Source organism: Rattus norvegicus, chromosome 9, assembly GCF_036323735.1.
Source record: "Rattus norvegicus strain BN/NHsdMcwi chromosome 9, GRCr8, whole genome shotgun sequence".
In the NCBI taxonomy this organism is placed as follows: domain Eukaryota; kingdom Metazoa; phylum Chordata; class Mammalia; order Rodentia; family Muridae; genus Rattus; species Rattus norvegicus.
In genome coordinates, this window is record NC_086027.1 from 116,828,957 (window position 1) to 116,850,150 (window position 21,194).

At 44.3% G+C, this 21,194-nt stretch overlaps 1 protein-coding gene across 1 annotated transcript in view; it reads left to right on the plus strand.

The window, feature by feature from the left end:
- The first annotated feature begins 7,344 nt into the window (after positions 1 to 7,344).
- The window catches only part of Akain1 (A-kinase anchor inhibitor 1), a 46,371-nt gene continuing 32,521 nt past the window's right edge, over positions 7,345 to 21,194 (plus strand). Inside the window, exon 1 of the mRNA NM_001399423.1 lies at positions 7,345 to 7,550. Coding sequence (NP_001386352.1) covers positions 7,535 to 7,550 — 16 coding nt within the window. The 5' untranslated portion in view covers positions 7,345 to 7,534. The remainder of the gene's footprint in view (positions 7,551 to 21,194) is intronic.

Sequence of the window (21,194 nt, forward strand, 5' to 3'; positions counted from 1 at the left end):
GGCAGTTCCATCGAAAAGAAACCATGAGGTTTAACGAGCCAATTGGTCGGAGTCCACACAGAAGTGGCAAGAAGCTGCGGGAATATGAGTAGCTCTTTGGTGCATTTCTCTCTACAAAGTCAAGACAAGCAACGATCAGGGAAGAAGGCCAGGCGAACCAAAGCCACAGCAAAGTCAGTGAAAACCAGCAGCAAAGCATGGCAAAGCGAACCAATGCCGAAGCATTGCCCACTGTTGGGCGTTGTAATTATACCCTTTCCAAACTACATGTGTCCTCTCAAGCATCCGCTCCAGCAAAACACCACAAGCCCCTTTCCAGGCAGCTTCTAGAGAAACATCAAGTGTCTGTTCTCAGCAAACCATCCTCTCCTAAGACAGTTTCCAAAAAACATCACATGACACAACTGAGTCTCCAAAAGAAACCAGAAAGTTCCACTTCATCGGCCCCCTTGGAGTCTAACATGACCCTCTGCCTGTTGTTGTAAATAAACTTTTATTGAAATACTATCATGACTATTAATTTTCACATTGTCTGCAGTGTTTCTGTATTCTGAAAGCAGCTAGTAGTTGTGAAAGTGTTGCAGAGAAAGCATACAAATAAAACTATGAGATGAAAAGATCAGTTTCAATAGTACTACCATAGTACAGGTAGGAGATAATGCTAGGAGGGGTAGCTGGAGCGATGGCTCACCAGTTAAGAGTACTTTGTTTTTGTGTTTGTGTAGAGGACCTGGGTTCAATTCCTAGCACCCACATGGTGGCTAACAACCATCTGTAACTCCAGTTCCAGGGGATATGGGGCCATCTCCTGACTGTTGTGGGACACATGGTTCAGAGACATGCAAGCAGGCAAAACACCAATCCATATAACATTAAAAAGGTAGATAGATAGATAGGTAGGTATATGATAGATAGATAGATAGATAGATAGATAGATAGATAGATAGATAGTAGATAGAAAGAAAGGAGGAAGGAAAGAAAGAAAGAAAGGTAGGTAGGTAGATAGATAGATAGATAGTAGATAGAAAGAAAGGAGGAAGGAAAGAAAGAAAGAAAGAAAGGTAGGTAGATAGATAGATAGATAGATAGATAGATAGATAGATAGTAGATAGAATATTGGCTTATCTGGGCAAGGTTACCAGAAGTGGAAGGTAGACAATAACTTGAAGACACTTAAAAAACTGTTGCCAAATTTGGGGTCATTTTAGACTTTGGCTGCTACTCACTGGGACAGAGCAAGAATGCAGAGAACTGTGAATGAGGACAAGATTTTGAAAAAGCATTAGCTCTGAATGCAATAAGTCTACTTCCACATGTCACCTCACCTGACCCCCACTTATGAGATTCAAGAACTGAAAGGTCTAGGATTAGGACCAGTCTGGTTATTATTACATAGTGACTCTCCCATGGTTTGTGTTTTAAGATTATGCCACAGAATTCTCAAACCAAACATAACTCTGTCTCTTCCTTGTAGTATGAAATCTCCTCCAGGAGGATCCAAGCCATTTTGCTTGTTTTCTGTTGCTGTTCCCATGATAAACACCACAACTAAAATTACCCGGGGAAGAAAGGGTTTCTTTCACCTCACAGCTTACAGTCCATCCTGAAGGGTGCTTAGGGCAGGAAGTCCAGGTATGAACCTGAGGTACCAACAGAGGCAGAGACCATGGAGGAGAGCTGTTTCAGACTTGCTCCTCGTGGCTTGTTTTTCATATCACCCAGGACCACCCATCCAGTGGGGTTGGCACCATTCATGGTGAACTGGTTCCTCTCATCAAACATTGAGCAGGAAAATCTCCCCAAGGACCTACCTGCAGGCTAATTTGATGGAAACATTTTCTTAATTGATGAGCCCTTGTCCCAGATGATCCTACTTTATATCAAGGTGACAAACAACAAAACCAACCAACCAACTAACCAACCAACCAACCAATCAACTAACCAATCATCCAACCAGCCAATTAGCAAGTCAACCAACCAACCAACCAACCAACCAACCAACCAACCAACCAACCAACCAACCAACCATCAAAACCAAATAAGACAAGGAAACAAACCTAGCCAGCTCACAGGTAATACTGGAAACTTATACTTTGTCATCAAGGAAGCCCTCTATATCATTGGTTCCAAATAACCCAGAACCCATTGACTTTCCAGAAATGATATAGAAACTGGTTTTGCTCCAGTGTCACATGGGTGGCTAGAGGCCCAGGCCTCTGTTTTTGCACATGTGCAGGAGATGGTATGTAAGACACAGGAGAGGAAATGATTTTTATTAATCATAGTTATCTTTGTCATCTCCCTCCTAACGTTCACTTGCATTTAAATCCTGGCTTTACTACAGACTGCCTGTATAACCACTGTAAGGGAATTTAAGTGTCAGTGTCTCTGCATGCCTGTCTTTCAAATAAAAACAGGAACATATGCCACACAATTGTGAGAACTAAATAAGATAAATCCAGATAAGCACAGAATTCTGCATAGTCGTTGAATGTGGCTTGACTGACTGCTCTATAACTGAGATTGGGCTAGGTACTGAGGATGCTGGGGGTGGGCTGCCTTCCTCCACCTCTGTGTCCCCTCATCATCCAGCATGACTTAGCAGTTCAGCACCTCACTGCCATGAGTTCTCCTGTCCCTGTCTGCTCAGCAGTCATGTACAGGCCACTTTCAAGATCCTGTTGCTATCCAGAATAGCTTCATATCTGAAACATTAAATGTAGTCCTCTAGTCCTGTTAACTTTCTTATTTGTTACCAGGGAGCTAGAACACTGGCTTCATTACTGCTTGCACAAGATAACTTCATAATTTCCTTTCTTACCTTTCCTCCCCAACTAAAGTCCTGTTGCTTTAGTGGCACTCTCACTTGTATCCACATTTCTTGTGACTGTGACACTCAAGACCTTGACTGATAGATTTTTGCTGCAGCTGGGTTCCCTCCTGAGGCAGAGGCAGAGGCAGAGGCAGAGGCAGAGGCAGAGGCAGAGGCAGAGGCAGAGGCAGAGGCAGAGGCAGAGGCAGAGGCAGAGGCAGAGGCAGAGGCAGAGGCAGAGGCAGAGGCAGAGGCAGAGGCAGAGGCAGAGGCAGAGGCAGAGGCAGAGGCAGAGGCAGAGGCAGAGGCAGAGGCAGAGGCAGAGGCAGAGGCAGAGAGGCAGAGGCAGATGTTTAGCGCGGTAAAGTCACTGCGTTCCTTTATTTCACCGTCTGCCCTCACTTTGTTCACTGATGCTGTCTTTCCTTGTCGTGCGTATTTTTACCTTCGTTTTCTTTTGTCTTTACAGACCGGAAATGACACAGTCGTTTTCTGTGCCTTCTTCATTCAGTTTTATCTCCGTGTCTCAGCAAAGTATTCATCCCTCCCTTAATTACGCTTTACATCACCCAGTGTCCTTCCTGAGGGCCAGCTCGGCAACCTGAAAGAGCTTTCAGGAGAGAAAGAGTTCATTTCCAGAATTTTATTTCTATCATCCTTCAAAACTTACGGGCTCAGACATGTCGGAAAGAGTCATGGTTTAATTTCTCGTGATGAAAATGTCTCTTCTTAAAAATCTACTTCAGCAGTGCCCAGGGGTGAAAAATTATTTTAAAGTCTACTTGGCTGAATAATGTATTCACAATGAGTGTTGAGCAAAGAGAATCCAGGTATGTTTGGAACCACATGTCTCCCCAAATTAGGGTCTGGAGTGTGCTCCAGAAAGTGCTTGCAACATTTTCTCCTTGTCAAAGCTCTAACACAAAGTAGAGGAAAGGCAAGCTAAAGGAACAAAGGCTTGAGGGACCAGGAGAAGTACAGCTCCACATCGCCTGTAGTTTTTTTTTCCCTCAGAGCCCGTTATTTAGCATTCGTTTATCACAAGAATTCTGCCTCCCACTTTATAATGTTTCCACATGTAGTTTAAGCCAAAATGTCTCCCAAATCCCCCGTGGTTTTGGTGAGGCGATCGTTTTCCACGTGTGCTTTCTAGGCCGTCCAGAACCTTTCCAGGCACCTCCGGAAGGGGGCGTGACCAGTTTGGTAGGCTCAGTGCCGAACCAAGAAAGTTGGGCGTCTACTATAACTTGTTTGCTGTCTTGCTTTTTATCGCTGCTTTCATTATTGAGCAGAAATGACTGTGGGAGTCAGAACGTGGTAGATGGGAGCAGTGGCTACCTCACTGGTAGAATGGCTGCCGTGCACAGACACAGGAACACAGGGAAACTACACCGAGAGTTAAAGCTTCAGGTGAGGTGAGTCTGGGTAAAAGATCGGTCAAAGAATCCGGCTCATACTAAGCCTAAATAAACGCGGACATTTATCTTTCTCTTAGGTATTCAGTTATTAAATCTATCACTTACATAAAATATAAAGACATTAAAATCTAGAAGCTCCATGAGGATATTGAAAGAAAACCAACAGAATAATTCTGCTCGTGGCACAAATTTGAGATAAGGTTGAGTGAAATATACGGCTGAAATCACACACACACACAAAAAACCCCAACAACAACAATAACAACAACAACAACAAAAAAAAAAAACAATGCATGCCACTGAAGCGACTTGCATTTATAAAGGATAATATTGTCTTGATTAAAATATATACAGGGGCTGGTACTGTAGCTTGGTACTCCATCCCCTGCCTATGTCCAGTCCAGCAATGATCCTCAGTGTAAGTAAAATTTTGTGCACACACACACACACACACACACACACACACACACACACACACACCCATTAGATTGAGAACATACTGTCATTTGGCCCTGTAGGAATGACATTAGGAAGGTGGTGGTGGGGAGTAATGAAGAGGACAGAGTGAAAGGACAGAGTCTACAACTCTTGTTCAGGAAAGGAGGCTGAGAAACTCTTGTTTAGCGTTGGCCCGTTCGGGTCCTGTTAGATTATGTTCCTGTCTACTTCTATTCTAGGCTCACTAAACAGCGAGAGGGCCCGTTGGTCTATATACAGATGTGTCTGTTATTTAGTTACTGTTACTTCTACTGGTTTGGCTACTTTCTAGTCTAGCATTGTGTGGGACTTTGTCTCAGTTACTATTATTATTCTTTTTTAACTCTTGAAAAGATAAGCAACGGGTCTGGGAGAAATGTCCATACTTAAAAACATGCTGATGTGCCTGCTAGCTGGCTATGAAAGGATTGTACACTCCCCCGTAGAGTGGGTATCGTTTGGAATTGGTTAGAAATGAAGAATCTCAGGCTCTCCTGTACCCTCCTGACTGACAGGCTACAGTTTAGCATGGTCCCCAGGACTCACATACACATTAGTATCTATGAAGTAGGGATCTGCTGATTCATTTGTTTCCCATAGGGCACAATGGACTCCCAGGTTGTCAAGGATTTCTGGAGCGAGTTTAATTGGGTCATGCTTCTCTCTCTCTCTCTCTCTCTCTCTCTCTCTCTCTCTCTCCTTCCCTCCCTCCCCCTCTTTCTATCTGTCTATCTATTTCTGTCTATGTCTCTCTTTCTCTGTCTCTCCCTTTCTGTTTGAGACAGGGTCTCACTATGTAGCTCTGGTTGTCCTAGAACTCACTGTGTAGGTCAGAATGGCCTCTCCCTCTGCCTCCTGAGGCAGACACACAGCACCACACCAGGAACCCTTGCTCTTTCTTAATCTACTGAAGTCTATATTTCAGGAAGTCCTCACGGTGAATCCTGCAGATGCCTCAGTTCTTCTAGTACAGATGAGATGGGTCAAGTAGGGTGACATATCCAAGGTTAAACATGAGTTAATGGTGAAAGTGCTCTACCTGAGTTTGGGTCTTACTGATCCTTAAGAATGTTTGCAAATGTTCTCAACACTATATTTTCCTTGATTTTAACTGTGGATATTTATTTATGCATTAGGTAAATAAAGGTCATTAACATATAAAGCTGTAAAAAAAAAAAAACCTAAGAGTGGTGGAGGGGTGTTTAAAGCAGTCGGCCTGCCATTCAAGCCAATTGCAAACAGTGCTTCCTGTGTCCCATGGTGCTAAAGCAAGGTGGGCAAAGAATTTTTGGTCCCAGAGGGTTTTGGTGTATTTTGGGGATAGGAGAGGACCCCACCCCTTGTGCACAATATTTATCCTGCCCATTGGCTGATGCGCATCTTGCTAAGGCAGGCCCTGTCCGTCTGTTTCAGCCTGTATGACACCAGGTGCTAAGAGATGTTGTGGTGGTGATGTGATCAGGCTGCCCGTATGCCTCCATGAAAACTGTCATGCAAGAGCTGTGAAACTATTTATGTTTTTCAACCGAATGCGGTTTTGAACAAACTCAGTGCCAGCCTGGCTATTTCAATGCTTATATTTGCCAAAAACAGAGTAGAGCTCATGGCTCCTAACCAAATTGTTAATACTGCGTTTTCAGAACCTCTCTATTATTTCCAGGAAAAGGTGGAGAATGGCCTGAAGAACTCTGATTGCCTTTGGTTTTGGATAGCCCCATTCAACTACAGCGATGGGGGATAAAGGCTGAGGGAAGGGGATCCTTATGTGGTTTTGACTCTGTCATTGAAACTCATTGACAAGCTTGTGTGGCAAGCTGGTGGCATCTAATGAGGGTTGCCCACACTGCACCAACATTAATCAGAGAATAGATATCTTCAAGTGAGCTATGGGTTAGGAGTTTGCAGTGAGCCTCCAGCAAGCAGGTCCTTGTATAGGGTGGAGCCAACTGTGAGGAAGGGGCACGGATAACAACTGAGCCGGGTCTGGACAAGCTCTTAGGTATGTAATCAATGTCAGAGATGTTTTGCGTCATCCTTGCAGAAGTTGGCATTTGTCTGAGACCCGTCTCATCTGTACTTTCTTTGCCTTGACTAACGCCGTTTCCTGTGAGGCTATGACCTTGAGAACCTGCAAATGTGGGAGTTGACCCAATGGTCATGGGGGAACAGGACCCGTGAGCAGTGCCCTTGTCATGCATTCCAAGGTCATTCTGTTTTTCTCCTTTTAGCTCTCTTGCTGATATTGAGAGGCCTGGGGCAGCCAGAGAAGTCGTGAACAGCAGAGATGGGTTAACTTGGTGGTTCCGCCCTCTGTTCAGAGCCAGTCACACTCTGAGAACTCAGTCTCTGGAGTAAAGTCTAGTGCGATGTGGGGAAAGAGACAAACTCATCTTAAATGTCAGCCCGGCATCCCTGGGGGTGAGTGACAGCAGGTAGTTAGAAGCAATTAGTTATGCGCCTGCCGGGAAACCGGGCAATTACCTTTCTGTCTGGCTTCCCCTTCCGTCCTTCCTGCTCGGGTGGAAGCGGTAGAAGCGCCCTGCTCCTTCGGCGGTGGATCGCCAAGCTGGCGCGGGGACCAAGGATGAGCTGAGTCGGGTTGGCTCTCCTCCCGCCGGCGCAGCGGTGCATTGTGGAGGCAGCGCGCGCCCCGCGCTGAGCCGCGGCCCGGGACCGCGCGCGGGGAGCTGTCCGAGGTTCTGACCGTCCCGCCCGCGCCCGGCGCGCCCGTCTGCTCCCGGCCCCGCGGTTCCCCGGTTCCCGGCCTGCTCCCGTCCTCTGACTGCCCACCTCTCTAAACTCAGGGGTGTAGCGGCTGAAGGAAGTCATGGTGTTCGCTCCAGGTACTCTTTTACCTTCTTTCCCCGCAGACGTCCAGGCGGGGAGCGGGGCGGGAGGCGAGCGCACCCGGAGGGAAGGCCTTTAAGACGACGGGGTCCCTGTGTGCGCTTTGGAGTTGTGGTGGCCCGGGGAAGGAGATCGTCCGGTTGCTCCTCTCCCACACCCGCCTCATCTGCATCCCTCAACCTCCGTCTCACTGTCCCGCCTGAATCCCAGCATTTGGAGTGAGCGCGACACCTTGGCAAGTGGCCCACTTGCCAGCATCGGACCTGCGGGGGCGGGCGGGCGGGCGGGGAGTGGGACGAAGGCTTGGGGCTCCTTCGGTGGGAGTCTCTGTCGCCGCTTCTCCTCCCCATCCTTAGAAGTGGCAAAGTGCCCTGCTTCCTCTGGGCCTCCGGAGAAGGAGGTCGAAGGCAGAGAGCGGAGCGAGGGGCAGAGGAGCGGTAGCCCTGTGAATTTGGGTCTGAAACTCTGTCGGGACTGCAGCAGGAGGATGCTACTGCGGCGCCGCGGGCGCTTGCAGCGTCTTCTGCGGGCAGGTGGTGAAGGACCTTGGTCCTTTTGCTGTGGTTGGAGGCTACAAGTTGAAGAAGAGTCAGATTTATTTGAGGTTGACGGTTTTATCAGTCTCTGTCTTTCTCTGTCCTTGTCTGTCTCTGTCTCTGTCTCTGTCTCCCTCTGTCTCTCTCCCTCTCTGCGTGTGTGTGTGTGTGTGTGTGTGTGTGTGTGTGTGTGTGTGTGTGTATGTTTGCGCGCGCACTCGCGCATTCCGGTGCCTCTGCTGGGGTTTGGGCCTAGGGGTGTGTGTGGGTGAGATGGGGCTGAATGAAGCATGGATCAGTTCAGAGTTAACATTCTATGTCTAAAGTTTGTCTCTCAGATTTTGTCTTTCTAACCTCTCTGAGTTTGCGTGCCCCTATCCCCTCTCGCCTCTCCCCTTCTTGTTTTTGTTTGTTTGCTTTGGCTGTACTTCTGTTTAGGGGCACATGCAGGGCAGCACTCTAGCTTTGGGGGCCTTTAATTTGAGAAACATGTTCGAAAATGTCCTGGGCAGGGGAACAGACATTGGAGAAGAAAAATAAAGCATTTCTACAAGGAAAGAATTGGACTTGGTTTAAAAAAAAATGAAAGAAGACGAAGCTGTCCACCTCTCTCTCTCTCTCTCTCTCTCTCTCTCTCTCACACACACACACACACACACACACGCGCGCGCGCGCGCGCGCGTGCGCGCATGCGTGTGTGCACATTAAAACAGTGGTTCTCAATCTGTAGGTCTTAACCCCTTGGGTCGACTGACCCTTTCCCAGGGGTTGCATATCAGATGGTATTTACATTACTATTCACAACAGTAGTAAAGTTATAAAGTAGCAACGAAAATAATTTTATGGTTGGGGTGACCACTTAAGGAACGGCATCAAAGAGTTACAGTATTAGGAAGGTTGGGAAATCCCTGCCTTAGAGGAATGTCGCTCTCCTTCCAAAAGAGATAACTAAAGGGAAGTGAAGTGGAGATCTGGTCTGTGTGGGCCAGTCAGCACAAGGGCAGTGAGTTGGAAAGCAGCATGTCTCAGTCCTCAGAACAGAACGCACTTAATAGCTCCCCTTTAACGCCCCCCCCTGCTCTTGTCTCCCTCTGACTCAGCTGCCCTGTGGTGTGGCTACCTCTTCCTGAAAGGTGGAGCTGAGGATGTTCAGCTTTAGCCTCTTCAAGTCCTCAGAGTCTTTCCTCTGAGGAGACACACCCCGGCGACAGAGGTGGGAGGTAGAGCTGTGTTTAGTGCTGTGTTGTGGGATCTTGTTATCTAGACGATTCTCCTACAAATGAAGGGGTGGAGGGCAGTGCAATGAACTTAGGCGAATTCTGGAGAGACAGGCTGTCTGGGTTCCAGCAGCTCAGAATTTTAACAGGAGGAGACTTTCCCATCTAACTTTCAAGTTTGTGTAGTTCCTGTTTATCGCTGTGGGGGAAATAGTGTTGATTCATACCTCACGCACACACACACACACACACACACACACACACACACACACACACACACACACACAAATCTCAGAAACTGACCTGGATATGACAGGCACAGAAACCCATGAAGTGAGTCACCCACCCCTCCCCCAATAATTCTGAGAGTTTCTTGAAAATTGTAAGCATTTGGGGGCTAAAGATATTGTCAGCTTATCATCGTGTCCTCTCTCATATGTTTTCTAATCTCCGTGGTTACATCATTTTGAAAGAAAACCCGAAGAGTGATTTTTTTTTTATCTCTGTTAAAATTTCATTATTCTATTCTCATTTCTGGTCTGTTATTCTTTCAGATCACTCTAAACTGGGCATACTTTCCCATTTGCCTTCCTCCAAGCTGACCTAATACACAGGTAGGAGACTCGAGGGCTACAGAGTACTCAAAACCTAGCTGTTCATAAAACTTGGCCCGTGCGTATTGTGTTCTTACCGGGTTTTGGCACAGTAGATAGGGGTCACAGGTTTTAGATCTAACCTTGCTTTTGCACACTGACCTGTGTTTAAATGGTTTTCCACTTACCTCAAAGGTGAAAGTGAAAAGCAAAGCTACTCTCAGTCTAGAAGTGCAATGGGGTGGGGGAGCACCAGGAGGAAGCTCTATGAACTCTTGTCATTTGCTATAGAACAGGTGCATTCTTGTGTCTTGGTATGAATGCATTGTAAGAAACAAGGCTTTGTGCTTGGGCAAGAGCCTTGGGTAGTCTTTCTCAGTTTGACAGGAATAGAAAAGTAAACTCCACATCTTTCTTTTCTTTTACATGATTGATAGGCATTGTGACTTAGAGGAATTTTAATTTTGTGAAAAATTAATTTAAAAAATCTCCAAATTTAAGAGGCCATGACTATTTTATTTTAAATAATTTGGATCTGAATTCAGTCATTTTTTGTACCTTCTGTGACGGTTACACAGAGGTATCAGTTGGATGAGCATCAGGGCATATCAGTATCTCGGCAAAGACTGACTTGGTACCCTCAAACAGAGATTTAATCAAGTCGGGGCACATGGGTCAAATGAGTCTTGTGATTCTTTCCCTCTTCATTTTCCTGTTACTGTCTCCTCAAACCGAAGGCCAAATGTTTCCAGAGCAATGTGAGAAGCTTCACAAGGGTAAATGACCAGGCCCAAGCAAGAGGCTGATGAACCAGTACGGAGAAATACTTTGCTTCCCATTTGTAATGTTTAACTGGCCCACATAACATCAGTGAGGAACATAGATAGCAACAGTTACCACCTAGGACGGGGGAAGTACCGTAAGGTCTCTGCACTTTCCATGAGGTATTGCTGGTGTTTGGAGAGTGGGGGTATCACAGTGTTCTTATCTATTTATAGACAAGGCCAAAGTGGAAGGAGAGAGAGAAAGAGAGAGAGAGAGAGAGAGAGAGAGAGAGAGAGAGAGAGAGAGAGAGAGAGAGAGAGAGAACTGGCCATTTGTATGAAAGTTGCTAAAATGTAGCAGAGTGTATATCTTGGCTGAATTCCAGGAGGGGAAAAAGATACCCTGGCAAATTCCAGTCCTTTCCCTGCCACTTTGTTTTCACTAAAGAATGCCCACACAGCGAGAAATAAAACCATAGCTGAGAAGTGGGACCAGGTTCCCTCACCTCCAATTCCTACTGCTTCCGCAGGTGAGAACCGTACATTTCAGGGATTAACTCACCTCTCCTGTGGATGCGGTTAGTACACGCTTGACTCAGTTGGATTTGCTTCAAGTTAGAGCCTGTACCAACAAAAAGACCTTTTCTCTTGCACATAGATCAGGTAAGGTATAATAATGAGGATTTCATAAAGACAAAAAATGGTATAATTGCAAGCAATTAAGTAGACAGACACTGATGTCTAAACTCAGTTTGGAGACCATTTAATACCAGTGTTTCCAAAGAAAGTGATCAAGTATGTTTAAGAAAGTATTTATTACAAGATAGCCCTTATACATTTATATAAATCTATCAATTCCAAGAAAGTGATGGATAAATTACAAAGCAGACCTTCTTAGCTGTCAGTTTTATAATCTTCCAGCTTTATGTTTTTTTCCCTATGAGTGTAGTCTTTTTTAAATGTATTCATTTCTTTAAAGTCTACATACATTGCATTTAACTTTTGCATACAATTCAATGAGTTTAAAAACATACATAGGCTCAGGTAGTCATCACAAAGCATCCTTAACGCACTAAAGTTTTGTTCTTTAGTTACCCTTGTCTGCTGACGTCTCCCCTCCCCTTACCTGCACTGATCACAGATCCGTTCTACACCCCTAACCATTTGCTCGGTTCAGAATGTCAGACCCCATACAAATGGAATCACGTTGGGCCTTAGCCGCTGATGGCACACTAACAAAATACCACAGGCCAGGTGACTTCTAAACCACAGAAATCATTTCCTAGAATTGGAGGCCGGGCGGTCCAAGACCAAAGTGTTATAGCTTGGGTACAGCAGGTGCCCTGTAGACAGCCACCTCCTCATGACTTCACATGGCAGAGCATGAGTCTCCAATAGATCTTTCGGAACAGAACTCGTGTCAGTCATAAAGGCATGCCTCTGTGACCTGCTCACTTCTTGATACTGTCATTGTAGAGAATTGGATTTTAGCAGGTGAGTGTTGGGCCATGTATTAGTCAGTTTTCTCTAGAGTCATAGAACTTGTGGAATGTTTCTCTATATTGAGGAAATTTATTGTGACGACTTATGGTCTTTTGTCCAACTACCCCAACAATGGTCAGCTGTGAATGGGAAGTCCAAGGATCTAGTAGTTGCTTAGTCCCACGAGGCTAGTTGTTTCAGCTGGTCTTCTGTAGAAGTCGGTTCCAACAGATGTGCTGGCAAGTCAGTGCAAGCAGGAGAAGAAGAGTAAGTCTTCCTTCTTCCAGTGTCCTTATGTAGGTCTGCAGCAGAAGGTGTGGCCCAGATTAGAGGTATGTACCACCATGCCTGGATCTGGGACTTGTTTTGTCCCAGGCTGACTTTGAACTCAGATATCTCCTTACCTCAGTCTCCTGGTATTAAAGGTGTGTACTACCTTACCTGGGCCTAAGCTTTTCATGGCCACTATGCCTCAAGATCTCCACGTTAAGATCCAGGTCAGAAACTTGAATCTTTCATCCTCAAGATCTGGATCACAGGTGAGCCCTCCAGTTCTGGATTATAGTTCATTCCAGGTATAGTCAAGTTGACAAGCAGACATAGCCATTATAGGCCATAACAATCAAATCACGACACACAGCACGTCGCTTTTGGAGACTGACTTCTTCCCCTCAGCATGGTGTGTGGCGAGCATCAAGAGCTCACTGGTGTTTACTGTTGAGTAGTATCCCATCGTTTGGCCATATCTAAAGAGGCTTATGCCTTCCCCAATGAAAGACACTTAGGCCACTTCCAGTTTGAGATTACGTATAAGGTTGAGCTAAATATTCACATGAGCATGTGTACAATTCTAGACTTTATTCAATTGGGGGAAATATATCAGACTTGACTGCTGGTGCTTAGAGGAGGTTAATCTTCAGTTGCTCGCTTGGAAACAGTTTTGTTTTCAAGGACACCAACCATCTGTGAGGAGTCCTGGTCTGGTCACCTCTGCCATTCTAATGGGCGAGTAATGGTGTACAGCAGGGTTCAGTGAGCACTTCTTTAAAGACCGTGACTGTTACCCTTTAAAATAATTGGTTGCATTTGTGTACTTTTTTAGTGTGTGCTTGTATGTGTATATATATGTGCATGTGTCGGTATGTATGTACATGTGCATGTGCATGTATGCACACACAAATGAAGATCAGAAGATAATTTTGTTGGATCCTTTTACTGCATGGGTCCTGAAGACGGTTGTCAGCATGCTTCTCTACCGAACCATTTGCTGACCATTAGTGGATAATTTTTTTCAAGAGCTTATCTGCTAAGTGTCTATCTTCTTAATGTGTCTATTTAAATATGTTGTCAATTTATTATGAGAAGGTTTGTTTCCTTGATGTTGGGTTTGGGGGATTTCCTTATATAGCCTTGTGTCAGATACATGATATTTACTGCTGATTTTTTTCATCTACTCGAGACCATTTTAAAGCCAAATGTTTTTAATTTTAGTGGAGCTCATGCATTTTAGTAGGTAATATTTTTATGACATATCTAAGAAATTTTGCGTCATTCATGTTCTTCAAGACTCTTTCTCCCATGTTTCCTCTGTGAGTTTTATACTTTTATGTGTATGATCTATTTTAAGTGGCTTTTTAAAGTTACTCTCACTCCTTCATGGTAGGGGACCTATGCTTTTGTTCCCAGGAGACTGAGACATGAAGGTCTAGACCTTGTGGTCAGGTCATAGAAAGTTCCAGGGCAGCCTGGGATGCACTGGAAAATCCTCTCATGCACTTTGCTCTTTTTGGTTAACATATAACAGCTGTGCATGCCTGGGAGTTGCAGAATGTTACCTCTTCATGTGCTGTAGCACACTCTGACCACACCAGGGAAGTCGCCAGTTCTGCCTCCCCCTGGCTTCCTTAGGTTTGGAGCCTAAGTTCCTCTCTTCTTGGTGAGATGTACAACAACCCCCACCCCCAACCTGGTGGCTGATAGCCAGCCCCACTGTGAGCTACAGTCAGTCCCACTGTGAACTACAGCCAGCCCCACTGTGAGCTACAGTCAGCCCCACTGTGAGCTACAGCCAGCCCCACTGTGAGCTACAGCCAGCCCCACTGTGAGCTACAGCCAGCCCCACTGTGAGCTACAGCCAGCCCCACTGTGAGCTATAGTCAGCCCCACTGTGAGCTACAGCCAGCCCCACTGTGAGCTACAGCCAGCCCCACTGTGAGCTATAGTCAGCCCCACTGTGAGCTACAGCCAGCCCCACTGTGAGCTACAGCCAGCTCCACTGTGAGCTACAGCCAGCCCCACTGTGAGCTACAGCCAGCCCCACTGTGAGCTACAGCCAGCTCCACTGTGAGCTATAGTCAGCCCCACTGTGAGCTACAGCCAGCCCCACTGTGAGCTACAGCCAGCCCCACTGTGAGCTACAGCCAGCCCCACTGTGAGCTACAGCCAGTGCCGTGGTGCTGCAGAGCACAGGAAGCAATGCCACCTCTTCAGCTGTGCTGTGGTTCTCATCATCCAGACTTCCACCCTTCATGGTAAGTCATCACTGGGCTACTCTCCATTTAGACTGAGTCCTTAAGCTTCTGCATTGGAGAGAAGATATAAGCTACTTTCTTTCTCTGTCTCATTTTATGTAAAATTAGTGTCTTCTGGTTTTGTAGATTTTCTTGCAAATGACAGATTTCATTCTTTTTTGTTGGTTGAATAATATTCCCTCCTCTCTCTCCCTGCCCCCATCCTGCGTTTCCTTATTCACTCATCTGTTGATGGGTACTAAGACTGATTCCATATACTGGCTGTAGTAAATAGTGCATACATATATATATATATATACATACATTATATATATGCACACACATATGCACATGTGTATATATACACACATACACACATATATACACATACACACACAGATATATATACACACATATAGATACTGACATACATACATATACACATACACATATACACACACATATACATACATACACACATATATACACACATATACACACATACATACATATATACATATATACAGACATAAACACACATATATACACACACATGTACATACACACATACACACATATATACACACACATATATATATGCACACATATATACACACTATATATATGCACACATACATATATATACACACATATACATACATACACACATACATACACACATGTATACACACATATGTACACACACATATACACACATATACACATACACATACATACATATATACTCACAGATACACACATACACACACATATATATACACACACATATACATACACACACATATATACACACATACATACATATGTATACTCACATATACCCACATACACACACATATATATACTCACATATATACACATACACACACATATATATATACACACGTATACATACACACACATACACACTCATACATACATACACACATATACACAGACACATACATATATATGTACGTCTGTTTGCTGTGCTGATTTTCTTTCTTTTTCATTGGTACCCAGAAGTGAGGTCTGTGGGGGACTTACGCCGGGTTTTTGAGGAACATCCTAAGCGCTTTCTATGATGCTCTATCTATTGTGTTTGTACTGTAAGGAAGCCCTCTATTCTCCACAGCGTGTCTGCACTTGCTGAGCTGCATCTGTTTGATAACGGGGTGAGAAGGCGCGTTGCTGAGGTTTTGATTTCCCTTTCCTAATGACTAATGATGACCAACGCTGCTCACAGATTTGTCAACCATTTGCATTTCTTTTTTGAGAAAGGCACATTTATATCACTTGTCCAATTTTAAAAGCATTTTGTTTGTGTTGTTGAATTTTAAAAATTCCTGACTTACTCCGGATATTACTCTTGGTTTCATGAGTGGTCTGTAACCACCCGCTTCCTGACGTCACTCTGCAGCCCACTTTGCTGGCTGCTTCCGGCGCTGCACCGGAAGTTTTCTGGTTTTGCTTTTGTTGCTTTTGAATCTTGTGGGCCATATTTGGGGGCTGTCTGCCTCAGCGCACAGTCACACTGTTTTAATGATGATAGTTTTATAACGTGTTTTAAAATCAGATAGTGTGATGCATATATGTCCTTTGGCTTAGAAATTCTTTGCTCTTCCAGACCTTTATGGCCCAGTGTATTGTAAAAGTGTTTATTTTTCTAGCTAGGTAAAGATTACCATTGTTTCAAAGAAAGCACATAGACTGTTTGCCATAACATTGGGGACAAAATATTAATCTGCGAAAAGGAAGTTCGCTCCATCACTTTCACTGGTGTTTATGATTTGCACCACAGAGATCATTCACGTCCCTGGTTACTTTATTTGCGGGTATTCTTTTTTAAAATTTTTATTTATTTATTTTATTTATTTACATTCCAGTCGTTGCCCCCCCCCATCCCCTTTCCCACAGTTCCTCATCCTATTACTCCTCCCCCTTGCCTCCAAGAGGGTGCTCCCCCAATCAGGCCTTCCCCTTCCCTGGGGCCTCAAGTCTCTCAGGGATTAAGTGCATCTTCCCCCACTGAAGCCAGACCAGACAGACCTCTGTTATATTTGTGCCAGGGGCCTTGGACCTGCCCATGTAGGCTCCTGGTTGGTGGCTCAGTCTCTAGGAGCTCCCTGGGGTTTGGACTAGTTGAGACTGCTGGTCTTCCTATGGGGTCGATCTCCCCTTCAGCTTCTTCAATCCTTCCCCTAATTCAACCATAGGGGTCCAACTTAAGTTCAAATTGTTGAGCATACATATTTGCTTCTATCTCAGTCAGCTTCTGGTAGGGCCTCTCAGAGGACAGCCATGCCAGGCTCCCATCTGTAACCACACCATAGCATCAGTGATAGTGTCAGGCCTTGGTCCCCCCCCAACCCCCATGGGATGGATCATAAGTTGGGCGGGGCATTGGACCACCTTTTCTTCAGTCTCTTCTCCAGTTTTGTCCTGGCAGTTCTTCTAGACAGGAACAATTCTGGGTCAGGAAATTTGAATTGGTAACCCAATCCATTCTCTCCGCTCTCTGGGCTTCTCTCCTGCGTGCCCCACCTCATACATGATCCTGTCCCTCTTTTCCCCTCTCCCACCCAGATCCCTCCCTCCCTCTGTCTCCTGTGATTATTTCCTTCCCTCTTCTAAGTGGAATTGAAGCCTCCTCACTTGGGCCTTTCTGCTTGTTACACTTCTTATGGTCTGTGGGTTATACCCCACATATTCTGTACTTTCTGGATGATATCCACTAACCAGTGAGCGCATGTCCTTTTGAGTCTGAGTTACCTCACTCAGGATGATATTTTTGGATGATATTTTCTACTTCCATTCATTTGCCTGCAAAATTCACTAACCCTACGTCCAACAGAGAGCTAATATTCAAGATGTGTAAAGAACTCAAGAAGTTAACCTTCCCCAAACCGAATAATCCAATTAAAAAATGGGGTACGTAACTAAACAGAATTTACAATAGAAGAATCTCGAATGGCGGAGAAGCACTAAAAGAAGTGTTCAAAGTCTTTAGTAATCAAGGAAGAGCAAATCAAATGAACCCTGAGATTCTACCTCACATCAATCAGAATGGCTAAGATAAACTCAGGTGACAGCACATGTTGTCGAGGATGTGGAAAAAGAGGAACACTCCTCCATTGCTGGTGGGACCGCAACTGGTACAACCACTCTGGAAATCAATCTAGCGGTCCCTCAGAAAATTGGAAATAGTTCTACCTGAAGACCACTGACATATACCCCAAAGATGCCCCAACATACCACGACATTCATAGCAGCCCTAGTTGTAATATCCAGAAGCTGGAAGCAACCTAGATGTCCCTCAACTGAAGAATGAATCCAGAAAATGTGGTTCATTTACACAATGGAGTACTATTCAGCTACTAAAAACGAGGGATTTCCTGTTTTATGTAGATATTTTGACTACAATTTTTTTCCTCAATTTCTTTTCAGAATCTTGACTTAGTCGTGTGTTGCCTAATTTCCAGACATCAGAGGAGTCTCTAATTTCTTTTTGCTTTCTCCCTAGACCTGCCAATTTCAGCTGTGAGAGTTTGGTGAGACGTTTATGATCCACAGACAAGGATCATAGATGAATGAGGTTCATAACTCATAGAATATCTCACACACACTTGAAAATGTGTGTGTGTGTGTGTGTGTGTGTGTGTGTGTGTGTGTGTGTGTGTGTAGTTGTACTAGTGTCATTGTGACACAGTGAGTCCGCTTTGGTCCTAGCTGATACTCAGTCTACAGCTCTATTGGTCATCAGGACAATAGTGCCTGCCATAAAAATTGTGGATTTTCCACTTTAGGATTTACTTACATTTGTCTCATGTGTACGAATGTTTTTCCTGCTTGTATGTATGCGCACCACTTACATGCAGGCCTGTGGAGTTCAGGAGCCGGCACTGGATTCCCTGGAACTGTAGCTACAGAGATTTAGTTACCATGTGGGGACTGGCAAACAAATCCCCTTTACTCGGAAGGAGCTGTGAGTGCTGTTAACTGCTGAGCCATTTCTCTGGCCAACGTCTTTCTCTTTTGAAAACTGGATTTAAGTTTGTAGCATTTTAATGAATTCTTTGAGAATCGTATACAATACATTGTATTTTGATCATACTCATCCACCCCCCACCCCTTTCAAGTTCACCCAACCATTCCACACCCAGCTAATTTGTGTCCTTAATATTATATAGATTAAAAAAAATCAAATCCAAATTTATGCTGCCTCTGTATACTAATTTATACTGCCTGTATATAATATAGGTTAAAAAAACACCACCAAATCCAACTTATATCGCCTCTCTATGTGCCTACAAGTGGCCACACCTTTAAAGTAAGCCAACTGTCCTTTTGCTCTGAAGTCTGTTTTTGACAAATAACAAACTCACATTTCTTTGCTTTAGTGATTGCACAAGGCGGTGCGCTTTCATTGATTGTAGAGATCTGTCTGCTTTCTAAACTGTAACTACTAAAATGATATGTATATGCAAATGTATATGCATATGGTGAAGGGTTTGAGTCACCTGACAGTCTATCCCCAGCCATGGTTAATGTCCCTAGCTTTTCAGCTCCTGTTCTGTACTGGGGAGTGCTTTCCCCGTTACTTAAATGGCTCCCACCCCTGTGCTCAGAAGCACTGGGGCATTTGCAAACCTACAGAGATAAAATATATTCTTCAGAAGCTTTGTTCCAGGTGTGTGCTGTGGTGCTGTCGGCGGGAGTTCAACCTTAATGAGCAGACCATACATGTGAAGCACTGTGTCTTTGAGGAAAAGCATAAATCAAGGTTATGTGTTCATTCCTTGACAAAAATGTGATAGAGGATACAACTGTTTCCCTTTAGAGCTGTGGTCACATAATTACCAACTCATTGTCTGCAAGGCTTTCTATGATTGGACTACAGTCAACAATGCAAACTAACTGTAGCATTTCATTGAACTTTTTGTTTTATTCTTTTGAGCTGGGAGCAGGACATCCTCATGCAATACAGGCTGCCTGACTCAGTCTCCCACCTGAGTGGTGTGCACCATGACGCTTGAATTCACTTTGCTTTTAAGTTAGCTTTTTAAAAGTCATATTCAACGTGGGTATATGGGGCACAGGGGGTTATTCGTTTTTTTTAAAATCAGGTCTACCATCTCAAAGGTGACTTAAATTGATTACTAACCACCTAGATACATTTCTTCTATAGTTACCATATTTTCTAATTCTCTGTTATCTCTTAAATTTTATCTGACCATCTGGAAATTTACATGGTTATAATTTTAGCTAACCAAAACAAAGAAAATAAATATAACCACAATACAAAATAAATGTTAATATTTTAGGTGAAATTTCTACTTTTTGTCCTCATGAGCAAATTTCTGCTTTTAAAACAAAACACCATTCTGACATGGTATTTTTCTTTTTCTTTTACCACGACTGCTTACCCCATGTACTCTTATCAGCTTTTAATGTCTCTCAGCTGTCTTCCACACATTACTTATTTAAAACATGGAACAAAAGGGGTTATTGTTTTCATTTCCTTCAGAAAACAGTTGTGAGCTTTGGAAGCCTAACATCTTTGGATCACAGAATCAGGACCTGAATGAGGATATACTTTCTTTTCTCATGCTGTATGGTTGTGGAGTAAGCAGGAGACAGCAGTCAGTTTGTGCAAGGTTGTGCATCCATTTTATTTATTGTGTGTGTGTGTGTGTGTGTGCGTGTGTGTGTGTGTGTGTGCCCGCATGTATATGCCAGAGGAATCCATTCTCTCCCTCTGCCACGTGGGCTCTGAGGATCAAAGTCAGGTCAATAGCAGAGGCCAGTACTATTTCACTGGCTCTTAAAATTTTAATATATATATATGTGTGTGTGTGTGTGTGTGTGTGTGTGTGTGTGTATTTATGTGTATATATGTTTGTGTGTGTTAGCTATAAGCTAAATATGTTAAATATACATAGTTAACATAATTGGTTTTATTCACAGAGAATCTTCCATGTATTAAACACTCTTCCCACATTTGAGTGGACAGCATCTCTACTTTCAGATCACATAGAAGAAGTCCATCCTTGCACACTTTCTGGATTCCCCATCTCCCCAGCTGCTGTTGTCAGTGATGGGGAGAATGGGTAGCTGAGACTGCCCTAAGTTGTCCATCAGAGTTAAAGAATTTAATCAATGTTCACAGGGCATTCCCATGAATGAAGGGCCACCTGAAGGTTTCCAGGACTGAGGATAACTGTCACGGGGCTCGCCATAGTGTGGCAAAGACTTCCCAGCTCTGGGCAGACATTGCAACGGGAGGCCTGCATTGCGTATTGCAAAAGTCCGGATTTGAAGACAGATGCATCCGGTTTTCAGCAACACTCCTCGCCATCTCCGTCCTCAGTGTTGCTGAGTATGGTATTCAATCTTGTTGACTTTCTCAGCTGTGAAATAACGGTCACCATGCGTATTTCCCAGAGCAGTGACGACAATAAAGTTAGTGTGTCAACTATTCAGAACAGAGAAGATAAGGGCCCAACCTAGATGTCCATCGGTGGAAGACCGGCGGAGG